General features: G+C 41.0%; 1 protein-coding gene across 1 annotated transcript in view; it reads left to right on the top strand.

Annotated features, from left to right (window-relative positions):
• Positions 1 to 7,211, top strand: part of LOC132012380 (carbonyl reductase [NADPH] 1-like) — an 11,260-nt gene extending 4,049 nt beyond the window's left edge. Inside the window, exons 3-5 of the mRNA XM_059392319.1 lie at positions 5,067 to 5,076; positions 5,268 to 5,276; positions 5,477 to 7,211. Of these exons, the coding sequence (XP_059248302.1) occupies positions 5,067 to 5,076; positions 5,268 to 5,276; positions 5,477 to 5,958 (501 nt within the window). The 3' untranslated portion in view covers positions 5,959 to 7,211. The remainder of the gene's footprint in view (positions 1 to 5,066; positions 5,077 to 5,267; positions 5,277 to 5,476) is intronic.
• Positions 7,212 to 13,400: the final 6,189 nt, after the last annotated feature.

A 13,400-nucleotide genomic window follows, 5' to 3' on the forward strand; every position in this document is an offset into this window, starting at 1 on the left:
TTGGTGCTTGCTGTGTGTTAGCCTTGGACGAGAATGAGGAGGGAGTGCTCTTCTGCATTCGCTAAGGCAGGCTCTAATCAAACAACTCTTCTTGCCTCAGGGAAACTGGACTTCATGGACATGGAAATGCAAGCTACATTCTCAGTGTGAACGTAGGGTTTTCTTGCTTTTTGAAATAGGGGAGTTCTTCCATTAGCTGGGAAGATGCCAACCACTGCAGCCATGTTACCAGGAATTAACCCTCTTTGGGACACTATCTGGGAGAAATCCTAGCTAGGATAACCGAAAGCAAAAAAATACTGTCCCTTCTCTCTCATACTTCCCAACCTAAGACATGAAGGACAATCTTGAATGACTTCACCAGTTCTCGGTGGGTGCAGAACACATTCCGGAGCCCTGTGTTTGCTCTGTTTTTTGTTTTTGTTTTGTTTTTTTGTTTTTTGGCATGGAAGGACAAAATGAAAGAGAACTGTGAGCCTAAGGACTATGCGGGATAGCAGATGTTGATTTTTCTTCTTTTTAAATTCTTCCTTCAAAAAAGAGTTTTGCTGAAATAATTGAGCCAAAAAAAATAACACTAATAATAAGAGGTGCCCACCACCTTCTTGATTGCCACCACCAGGCAATCAGTGTCTAGGCCATGTACATTCCATCCCACATTCCATGGCTTTCCCAGCCCATCCTCCAAATTCATACTCCTGAATTTGAAAGTAATTAACTGCTGTCTTCCCTTTTCTCTTTAAATTATACTACACGTTTATTTCAAAAAGATATTAAGGTATACTCATGTCTAAGGAGTCAAGCAAATGTTTCAAATCGGAAAATTCTTGTTCATCAGATATTAGCTAAAGTACTAGGAAGAAATATAAACTTGTCAATGCTACACTTACAAAAGAAACCTTAAAGAAGAAGTTCTCAACCGTCATTTGAAAAGCTGCTTTGCTACATCTAGAACTCTGAAAAACCACTAGAGGAATTGGGTGGAGAAATTACAGTACTAAAGGTCTCTCTCTCTCTCTCTCTCTCTCACACACACACACACACACACACACACACATCTCACACACCCACATGCCCTCACACACACACTTATCACAAGGACAACAAGATGGCCCACACAGTTCTTAGAGCACAGGTGTGTGCATTCTAGTTCAGAGTCCCTGAAATGACTCTTGAAAGCCATGAGAGTAACTAGAAGACAAAATTGTTTGGATCAGAGTCTTTGCTACGGAAGCTCCACAAGTTATTTCCGTTTTCTGCCCCACTGTTTCATGTCCTGAGCTATCAGTCCTGAAGGGTCTATAGTCTCACCCAGTTCTACGGAGAAGGCCCGGCTGGTCACTTTGCCCCCTTGGGGAATGTGGTAATTGGGTGGGACAGGCTGGGGGAAGACGGACTGGTTCTAGCATCCACATCTAGGAATTCACCTACAAGAACTTTTGACTCCCCATCAGGTTTCACTTATAACACAGGCCAATATTTTCACAGCTGATTCTAGACTTCCTGAGATAGACAATATGGAATAGAAAACAAGGCATCACTTCGTTACAAACAGTCTACAGAAAGTTAAGAGAGTTTTTCCATCTACTATCTCCACTACAGGTACATGAGAAAATAGTCCTGAGCCCCTGTGAGTAAAGGCAGCTGCCTTTCTGGTATACCAGTTACCCAGTGTGGGTCCCTCTGTCCCATCTTGTCTTATTTTTGCACTTTTGAATCATGAATATGTATTTTTCCTATTGTGAGACAGGCAGACAATATTTTTGAAAATAAATCTAGTGGTAAGTAATATATATCTGAGAAGAACTCACTAAAATTTTTTTATTTAAATTATAGTTAACATATACTGTAGTATTGGTTTGAGGAATAGAATTTAGTGATTCATCACTCACATATAACACTCAGTGCTCATCCCAACAAGTGCCTTCCTTAATGCCCATCACCCATTTAGTCCATCCCCCAACCACCCCCCCATCAACCCTCAATTTGTTCTTTATACTTAAGAGTCTCTTATGCTTAGCCTCCTCTGTTTTTATCTTATTTTATTTTTCCTTTCCTTCCCCTACGTTCATCTGTTTGTTTTTTGTTTTTTGTTTGTTTGGTTTTTTTTTTTGTATGAGTGAAATCATATGACACTTGTCTTTCTCTGACTGACCAATTTGGCTTAACATAATACACGCTACTTCCAACCACGTTGTTACAAATGGCAAGATTTCGTTCTTTTTGATGGCTGAGTAACATTGCTTTCTATATATATGTATAGCTTTCTATATATATGTATATATGTATACCACATCTTCTTTATCCATTAGTCAGTTGATGGACATTTGTACTATTTCCATAATCTGGTTATTGTTAATAGTGCTGCTATAAACACTGGGGTGCGTGTGTCCCTAAGAATCAGCATTTTTGTATCCTTTGGATGAGCACATTTAGTAGTGCAATTGCTGGGTCATAGGGTAGTTCCATTTTTAACTTTTTGAGGAACCTCTGGACTGCTTTCCAGGGTGTCTGCACCAGTTTGCATTCCCACCAACAGTGCAAAAGTGTTCCCCACTCTCCCCATCCACACGAACATCTGTTCTTTCCTGAGTGGGCAATTGCAGCCATTCTGACAGGTGTGAAGTAGTATCTCATTGTGATTTGGAGTTGTATTTCCCTGATGATGAGTAATGTTGAGCATCTTTTCACGTGTCTGTTAGCCATCTGGATGTCTTCTTCGGAAAAGCATCTATTCTTATCCTCTGCACATTTCTTATGGGCATATTTATTTTTGCCATGTTGAGTTTGAGACGTTCTTTATTGATTTTAGATACTAACCCTTTATCAGATATGTCATTTGCAAATTTCTTCTCCCATTCCATTGGTCACCTTTCCATTTTGTTGATTCTTTCCATCTCTCTGCAGAAAGTTTTTATCTTGATGAGGTCCCAATAGTTCATTTGTGCTTTGTTTCCCTTGCCTCTGGAGATGTGTCTAGTAAGAATTTGCTGTGGCTGAGGTTAAAGAGGTTGCTGCACACTTTCTCCTCTAGGATTTGGATAGATTCTTGTCTACATCCAGGTCCTCCATCCATTTTGAATTTATTTTTGTGTATAGTGTAAGAAAGTGTTCCAGTTTCATTCTTCCACATTTGGCTGTCCAGTTTTCTCAACACCATTTGTTGAAGAGACTCCTTCATTTCCATAGGATATTCTTTCCTGGTTTGTTGAAGATTAGTTGACCATAGAGTTGAGGGTCCATTTCTGGGTTCTCTATTCTGTTCCAATGATCTATGTGTCGCTTTTTGTGCCAGTTCCATACTGTTGATGACTACAGCTTTATAATATAGCTTGAAGTCCAGAATTGTGATGCCTCCCACTTGGCTTTTCTTCTTCAACATTCCTTTGGCTATCTGGAGTCTTCTCTGGTTCCACTCAAATTTAGAATTCTTTGTTCTAGCTCTCTGAAAAATCTGGTGTTATTTTGATAGCAATTGAATATGTAGAGTACTTGAATAGTATAGACATTTTAACAATCTATGTTGTTCCAATCCGTGAACATAAACTGTTTTTCCATTTCCTTCTGTCTTCTTCAATTTCTTCCATAGTGTTCAATAGTTTATAGCAGTACTCATTAAAACATTTGAGAAATAGGTTCCATGAACCTCACACTTAACATCTTGTAGGTGAAACAAAGGACTAGAGTAAAGGACCCCGTTCTTAAAGGTGTTCATCTTAGAAGACTGTTACATTAAGATAGTTTTTTTCATTCATTTTCATTCTCTCTAAACACTACTTCATAAGAGTCAGAGTGCCAGTCATTCTCTCTTCCACTGAACTTTCCTGGCACTGCCAATCCTTAGTAAGAGGGAGCTTAGAGTTAAGTGACAATGACTGTCCTTCCTGGATATTTACATTAAAAAGGAGAGCTTTCTAATTTTCTTGAATCTCTTACTGTTGGTATGATCTCATAAACTTTCTCTTTTTTATTTTATTTACTTATTTGTCAGAGAGACCACAAGCAGAAGAATCAGGCTCCCCACTGAGCAAGAAGCACAATGTGGGACTTGATCTCAGGACCCTGGGATCATGACCTGAGCTAAAGGCAGACACTTAACCGAATGAGTCACCCAGGTGTCCCATCTCAACCTTTCTATAATGCTGAAAATACTCATTTAAACATAAAAATAGGAACACCTGGGTGGCTCAGTGGGACTAGTCACCAACTCTTAGTATCATCAGCTCAGGTCATGATCTCACGGTTGTGGAATTGAGTCCACATTTTGGTATTTATCACTCTCAGGTCAGTCTCTATGCTCTGCAGAGACTCTTCTTGGGATTTTCTCTCTCTATCTTCCATTGACCAACCCTACTCATTATTTCAGTGCTCTCTCGCTCAGACTCTCCCTAAAATAAATAAATAAATCTGTAAATAATTAAATAAATATATAAAAATAGTAAACCATTTACTTATACATGTCACTATAAGTTCATTGTTACAATTGCTAATGATATTCTCAAAAAAGAGTTAGTAAGAAGTATGTCATTGCTTTACACTTTTAACAGCTTTATTGAGATACAGTTCATGTATTGCACGCTTCACCCACCTCAGATATCCAACTAGGGATTTTAGTAATGGGCAGAGTTGTGGAACCATCACTGCTTCAAGACTAGCAGCACACTGTCATCAGCCCAACCCATTCCTCTGCCCCAAGCAACCACAAATATATTTTCTGTCTGTGCATTTCCTTTTTTAATACATTCATGTACAGAATCATATAGAATGGTCTTTTGTGACTGCCCTCTTTATTTCAGATAATGTTCTCAAGGTTTACCTATGCTAGCATGGACTTCATTTCTTTTTATACCATCTCCTTAACATGTCACTTTCCACTGCCCCTTTCCATGACCATATTTCCAGGCACTCTGTCACTGCCCCCAAGATATGTAATCCCAAACCTAGAGAAAAAAGCAGGCAACTCAGTCCACCGAGGTGATTTGTTTTTACCTGGCCACCCCAGAGTGACAGCCTCCCTAACCCAGTGCAGTCTGCTCACCTTCAAATGCCATCAGTAAACTGATCAGCCATTTCTTGGTTAATAGACACTTGTTAATAGAGGACTAAACAAGTGACCACAAGATCTTCAGGCGGTCCAAGGAGGACCTATAAGGAAAAGCGGTTCTCTAGTTAGAACTTCAGGGAGTGCCTCCTTACACTCTGCTTAGCATGTTCCTATATAAGGCATGATCTTTTCTTTATGGAACATCTAGATGGGCACTGCCCAGTCCCAGGAGGTCATTTTCTGACATCCTCTGAGACATTATGGGTAAAACAAGGTTCAAATCTGTATCATGTCCTTCATTTACAGAGGCAGTCTTCATTAACACTCATAGCAAACTGGTAATTGGCTCCCAAATGAATAAAATACTAGCAATTTTGGTATTTATCACTCTCAGGCATGCCATTCTTCATGACTCTTTGTATTATATTTTAGGCAGGGTGGTGAATGTGGCTAGCATAATGGGCTTCGTAGCCCTTAAAAATTGCAGTCCAGAACTCCAGCAGAAGTTTATGAGTGAGACCATCACAGAAGAGGAGCTGGGGGTGCTCATGAACAAGTTTGTGGAAGACGTAAAGAACGGGGTGCACAAGGAGGAGGGCTGGCCTGATATACAAGAAGTCCTATATGGAGTGTCCAAAATGGGCATCGTGGTCCTCTCCAGAATCCATGCCAGGAAACTGAGCGAGCAGAGGAAAGGAGACAAGATCCTCCTGAACGCCTGCTGCCCTGGGTGGGTGAGAACAGACATGGGTGGACCGAAAGCCATCAAAAGCCCAGAAGAAGGAGCAGAGATCCCTGTCTACTTGGCCCTTTTGCCCTCCGATGCTGAGAAACCTCAGGGAGAGATGATTATAGAGAAGAAAGTTGAAAAATGGGGAATCCTCTCTCAGTTCCCTTCATGGGTCCCCACTTGATATCTGCCATAATTTGACCAAAACAACTCTTACACCATCAACAATAGCCTTACCAAAAAAAAAAAAAAAAAAAAAAAAAATCACCATCCCTATTGGGTACTCACACTGAATTGGCTACTAATTCTGTAAAGTCTTCTGAGATTTATTCTGTGATATAAAATAAAAAGTATGACTCTGGGAAACAAACTGAGGGTTTCAGAGGGGAAGGGGGAGTGGGGATGGGGTAGCCAGTGATGGATACTAAGAAGGGCACGTGTTGTGATGAGCACTGAGTGTTATATGCAAGTAATGAATCATTGAACACTACAAAATAAATAAATAAATAAATAGATAAACTTTTAAAAAAGAGATAAAGTAGAATTGATGTCAATAATGGATGAACATTATAGATGAATAAACAATCTAAGTGCCAATATGTACAAATCGTTTCATGCCAACAAGTCTAAAACTCCAACAGACCCTACACCATGTCAAGAGAAGGGACAATTTAACTCAAGACTTTGTAAACATCAGTGAAAGAGCCAGATAGTAAGTATTTTTGCCTTTACAGGCCAATGGTTTTTGTTGGAATAACTCAAATCTGCTGTTGTAGCTTGAGAGTCGCCACAGATGATATATTAATTCATGAATGGGGCTGAATTTCCCTGCCCCACATACTTTATCAGACTCCACTATAACATGGACAACCCCATGAAGGATAGACATCCCCTGTTGTCTCTTTAAATTTCAAATTCACTGGGGGAAAAATAATTAAGAGGTGTGAAATGGAAGTGGGCACCTCTCAAACTCAACACCCAAAAAACAAGTAAGTCAAACAGTGGGCAGAAGACATGAACAGACATTTCTCCGAAGAAGACATACAAATGGCTAACAGATACATGAAAATATGTTCATCATCATTAGCCATCAGTGAAATTCAAATCAAAACCACATTGAGATGCCAGTTAGAATGGCAAAGATTAACAAAGCAGGAAACAAAAAATGTTGGAGAGAATGTGGAGAAAGGGGAACCCTCCTACACTGTTTGTGGGATTGCAAGCTGGTACAGACACTTTGGAAACAGTGTGGCAGTTCTTCAAAAAACTACAAATCGAGGGGCGCCTGGGTGGCTCAGTGGTTAAGCCGCTGCCTTCGGCTCAGGTCATGATCTCAGGGTCCTGGGATCGAGTCCCGCATCGGGCTCTCTGCTCGGCAGGGAGCCTGCTTCCCTCTCTCTCTCTCTCTGCCTGCCTCTCCATCTACTTGTGATTTCTCTCTGTCAAATAAATAAATAAAATCTTTAAAAAAAAAAAAAAAAAAAAACTACAAATCGAGCTACCCTATGACCCAGCAATTGCACTACTGGGTATTTATCCCCAAAGATACAGATGTAGTAAAAGAAGGGGCACATGCACTCCAATGTTCACAGCAGCAATGTCCAAAATAGCCAAACTGTGGAAGGAGCTGAGATGCCTTTCAACAGATGAATGGATAAAGAAGATATGGTCCATACTGATAATGGAGTATTACTTAACCATTGGAAAGGATGAATACCCACCATTTACATGACATTGGTGGAACTGGAGGGGATTATGCTAAGTGAAGTAGGTCAAGCAGAGAAAGACAATTATCATATGGTTTCACTTATTTGTGGAACATAAAGAATAGCATGGAGGACATTAGAAGGAAGGGAAAAATGAAGGGGGGGAATCAGAGGAGGAGATGAACCATGGGAGACTATGGACTCTGGGAAATAACCTGAAGGTTTCAGAGGGTAGGGGGATGGGATGGGTTAGCCTGTTGATGAGTACTAAGGAGGGCATGTACTGCAAAGAGCACTGGGTGTTATTCGCAAACAATAAATCATGGAACACTACATCAAAAACTAATGAAGTACTGTATGGTGACTAACATAACATAACATAAAAAAGAAAAAAAAAAGAAATGGGAGTGGGTGCTTAAGATACATCCATAAGACAAGCTGAGACAAGGGGGAAAGTGAATGTGGATTGGTTTCAATGGATATGAAAGAACGATTGTCAATCTCCTCAAGGTGAATGTGTTATTGAAGTAGGGATAAAGGGTCACCAAGTTTGTAACATTAACATGGATCAGCAAAATACAAACAGAAGGTGAACACATGGCGGGGGGAAATAGTCATCATTGTTGAGGTTACTTTGGTGAATCCATGGGTGTCCACGATACTATTCTGTCCTCTTGGAAAGCAGTGAACACAAACATCTAGAAACTAAAGGTCCTGGCTCTGCCACTTTACTGGGTGACCTTGTGGCAAAATGCCACATGTTGCTGTATGCCAGTCTCCTCAAGTGTACAATGGGGGATACCTCATAGCACTGCTGTGAGGAGTAAGTGAACTGATAGAGTTGGACAGGCTGAAAACAATGGCTGTGCAAAGTGTCCACCATCAGGAGTCCCTGTAGTGGGACCTGACACAGCCATGGCTCTGCACCACGCCCGGCTCACCATGGGCTCAGTGAATGCCCACCCTCTCCCTCCCCTCACAGAAGCATTCATGTGCTACAGACTCCTCTCCTCTCATGATTATTTTTCACTCTTTACAAGGACTCTTCAGCAGATGGCAATGAAAGCTGATGGCCCCTGACATAAGGGAAAGCTCTTTATTTAAAGATGGGGTTTTCTTTACAAGTTTTGCTATTTAATAGCACTGTTAATTTTCCCTTTTTCTTGTAATTCTTTTTTTTATTATGTTTTGTTAGCCACTGTATAGTACATCATTAGTTTTTGATGTAGTGTTCAGTGATTCATTATATGTGTATAACACCCAGTGTATATCACAACACATGCCTTCCTTAATGCACATCACCCCGTTTGCCCCTCCCCAACCTTCCTCCCCTCTGAGACCCTCAATTCATTTCCTTGGGTCCATAGTCTCTCATGGCTCATCTCTCTCTGTGATTTTTCCCCCCTTCAGATTTCCCTCCCTTCCCCTATGGTCATCCATGCTTATGTTCCACATACAACTGAAACCATATAAAAATTGACTTTCTCTGCTTAACTTATTTCATTTAGCATAATCACCTCCATTTCCATCCATGGTGATGCAAATGGTGGGTATTCATCCTTTCTGATGGCTGAGTAATACTCCGTTATAAATATGGACCACATCTTCTTTATCTATTCATCTGTTGAAGGGCATCTCAGCTCCTTCCAGTTTGGGCTATTGTGGACATTGCTGCTATGAACATTAGAGCATATGTATCCCTTATTTTCACTAGATCTGTATCTTTGTGGGTAAATACCTAGTAGTGCAATTGCTGGGTAGTAGGGTAGCTCTATTTTTAACATCTTGAGGAAACTCCATACTATTTCCAAAGTGTCAACTTGGAATCCCACCAACAGTGTAAGACGGCTCCCCTTCATCCACATCTCCAAAGTCAAGGGTAACAAAAGCAAAAATGAACTGTTGCGACTTCATCAAGATAAAAACCTTCTGCACAGTAAAGGAAATAGTCAACAAAACTAACAGGCAGCCCATGGAATGGGAGAAGATATTTGCAAATGACATTATGGATAAAAGGTTTATATCCAAGATCTATAAAGATCTTCTCAAACTCAACACTCAAAAAACAAATAACCCAGTTGAAAAAGGGGCAGTAGACATGAACAGACACATGAAAAAAATATTCAGCATCATTAGGCATCAGGGAAATAGAAATCAAAACCACAAAGAGATACCACCTTACACCTATTTGCTTGTAATTCTAAACTGACCCATGAGGAATGTCAATGTCTAGGACAAGACAGTAACATCTCTACTACTAGTTTGGAAATGTATCCTAGTATCGTAAAGATCTCTTTTCCTCAATACTTTAAAAATAACACCTAACTATATATAACATTATTAATTGTGATCTTAAATAAAACCAAAATGTAGGTACTTTAGGCATACAGGGGATTTTGTAACCATTAAATCAAACATTCCAATCAATACCTTGGTCCACAATGAGCTTCATAATGCTCCCCTCCAATTTGGTGGCCCCTGGAATCACGGAGAGGGAGAGCCCCGCCCACAGCCAAGTCTCAGTCCAGGACCTAATTCTCTATTTCCTCCTCGAGTTTCTTCTAAGAAAGCAAGGGGATCTCTCTCCTTGGAAGTACTTCCCCTGTGCAAGCAATTTCACTGCATCTTAGAAGGAAGCAACCATTCCCATTCTGCAGAGGAAGGACACATTCCCAAGTTAATCTTTATGTACCTTTTTTTTTTCTGTTGAGGTTTTCCAAAAATAATTTTCATTCAACTACCATGAATCTCTAACCCCCTATTAACCATGACCAACCACCTCTGTTTGGGGGAGCAAATCAGCCCAACGTGCACCATTGCTTGGCTAAGAGGTAAGATCCTGAGAGGATAGAGTCCTGCTTGTGGTCAGGGTACATCCCTGGTAAAGACAAACTTCACGTAGGGTCACTAGGAAACCTTCTGGAACATTTGGGCCCTACTTTGAGGGAGGACAGAGCTGGAGTCTTGGGTTTTCAGAGTCACTGCATTGGGTTCTACACTTCACTTGATCTTAGCCAAAAGGCCGAGAAGTGACACTGCACTGGATTCTAGAACACAGTTCTACTGGCATCTGGCAGTGGTCAGGCCCCCACAGCATGCACCCCCAATGACCCACCATGTCTGCTCTACATATCCATTACCTCACTCAGCCTAGCAGGGCTGCCACGATGTGGTACTGGTGACTGGGCCCAACTAGGCACTACTTCACCATCATATGTCCTGTGTGAGTTCTCTAAAGACATGGTGCTAACATCCATGCTTCCACCTGCTGGACATCGACACCCTGCAGAGCATCTATGCCTTGCTTGATTTCCCGTTTGATTTCCACAAGGTCCTGGACATGCCAGTCTACAATATAGTATTCCTCTCTCCTTCTCTCTGAGTGATCTAGTCAGGCTAGTGGAAACTTCACTACCTGCAATTCATAAGGCACCCCTAAAATCTGTCATCTACCTAGAATATTCCAAGATCTCCAGGCACACATATTTATCTTCCTGCCTCTTCACTTGCACCTGATGTCCTCCCTTCCTACCTCAAGTACCTCCAACCCTGTCTAAAACCAACATTTCCAGAGGACACTCATTTCTCCATTTGCTCATTTCACTGTAGCTCCTCTCAGTTTTGTGCTCATCTGGAGGACTTCAGAGTATTAACTAGATTCTGGACTTCAGTCAAATTGGTGTTTCTGTGTGAAAACCAGGGATGGGACTTCCTACTCTTCCACCTTGCTGATGTTACTCTTCAGATTGTTTTTGACATAAAGCTGCAATATCCACTCTTCCCTGGGTCTCCAGCCTACTGGTCTACCTGCTGATTTTGGACTTTCCAGCCTCCATAATTGTGAGAAATTCTTTAAAGTTCCTTAAAATAAATCTCACACACCTTTTCCCTCTCTTCCTTTATGTATGTGTACATACACACACGCACACACACACCATATCAGTTCATTTTTCTCTCAATATTCTGAATTAATTAATACTTATGGCAAAAGAATAAATAATATTCTATATTTCAAAAGATGTTTAAGTTAGGGTTTTTTTTTTAAAGGTTTTATTTATTTATTTGACAGAGAGAGATCACAAGTAGATGGAGAGGCAGGCAGATAGAGAGAGAGAGAGAGGGAAGCAGGCTCCCTGCTGAGCAGACAGTCCAATGCGGGACTCGATCCCAGGACCCCGAGATCATGACCTGAGCCAAAGGCAGTGGCTTAACCCACTGAGCCACCCAGGCGCCCTTAAGTTAGGATTTTGAGCAAAGGAACTATCCTGGATTATCTTGCTGGGCTCTAAATGTCATCATGTATTCTGTGATAGACAGAGGCAGAGGAAGTTTTGAAGGAAACATGTGATCATGGATGCAGTAAGCAGACTGATGTAGCCACAAGGAAAGAAATACCCACAGCCACAAGGTAGAAGAGTCAAGGAAGGGTTTTACTTTTCTGGGGCTACCATAATGAATGATTACAAACTGGGTAGTTTAAAACAACAGCCATCTATTCTCTCAAAGTTCTGGAGGATGGAGGTCTGAAATCAAGGTGCTTCCAGTACTGGGCACTCTCAGTTTCCAGAGAAGATACACGTGTTCTTTGTTTATTTAGCAGCTTGGCCATATTTGTGACTCAACATAAGTTCTGGCAGATTACCCTAAAGAGCCTTCAGGTAAAAACCTCTTGCATTTCTTTCCAGCACCTCTCCTTTGGATTACAGGTTGTACCCAAGGATTGATATTGAAGAACAAGGAGTTCAGAAAGTTCCTTGCCTTCAGCAAAGGAACACACACAATCAACAATTATGTTTCTTCTGTGAGTGTCCTTGGTCTCTGTCATAGGGTTACTACCTCTCCGTACACACAGAACATGCTATCGAGTGATACAGGACACTGCTACCTCTTCAGACAGGTCAAGAAAGGAGAGGCTACCACATGGACCTCGGTCCCAGAGCAGGCGACTTTGAAACAACTACCAGAGGACTAACTGATTCTTGGCCATCAATGACCAGTGTAGTTTCCTGAATGCAGGACCTAAACAAATGTCCATCATCTGGAAAGAGATCAGGGGGAAGAAGTGGGAACAAGAGAGGCTTTGTGCTATACGGGTTGAGTATTGTAATTCACGGTAAAAAGTTTGGTGGTAGAACCATGCATTCAATGTGGTGATATAACAAAAGCAATTTACAAAATTGTTCTGTAACTTGTTCTGGAATTCTGAAAAAAAGCCAGAATATCTCTGACTTCTGTCATCAGAGCCCCAAGCTTCTTTCCTCTTGGCTCAGCAACAGCTTGCTTGGCTTTGTGTTCCAGTAAGATAAGACTATAAACAGTAAACTGTTTAAACACAGACTATTTCAACAACTGATCTAATTTACAAATGCTTATCAATCCCTAGCAAGATCCCAGTCTTAGTAACTCTTGCCTTAAAACCCTCATGACTAATCCCTTATTAAAAACAAAGAAACAAAACAAAACAAAAAAATATTATTATAAAACCCAAGTGCTCAAATTATTGAGGAAATAATTTGATGAATTCATTTGGTCGGTGGTACTTTTGCCTGACAATTTCTAATAAACCCAGCTTGTTAGGTTTTTTGTTTTATTGTTGTTGTTGTTGTTTTTAAAGATTTTATTTATTTATTTGACAGAGAGAGATCACAAGTAGGCAGAGATGCAGGCAGAGAGAGAGAGAGAGAGGAGGAAGCAGGCTCCCCACTGAGCAGAGAGCCCGATGCGGGACTTGATCCCAGGACCCTGGGATCATGACCTGAGCGAAAGGCAGAGGCTTTAACCCACTGAGCCACCCAGGCGCCCCCCCCCCTTTTTTTTTTAATTACAGAAGTTTCTCCTGGTGTTTTTATGGGGAGTTTTAATAGACATGGAGGTCCAGTGATATCTGGCCAAACTCCTCTCATTTTGGCCCAAGACCCAC

The sequence above is a fragment of the Mustela nigripes genome, chromosome 2 (genome assembly GCF_022355385.1).
Source record: "Mustela nigripes isolate SB6536 chromosome 2, MUSNIG.SB6536, whole genome shotgun sequence".
Lineage (NCBI taxonomy): Eukaryota > Metazoa > Chordata > Mammalia > Carnivora > Mustelidae > Mustela > Mustela nigripes.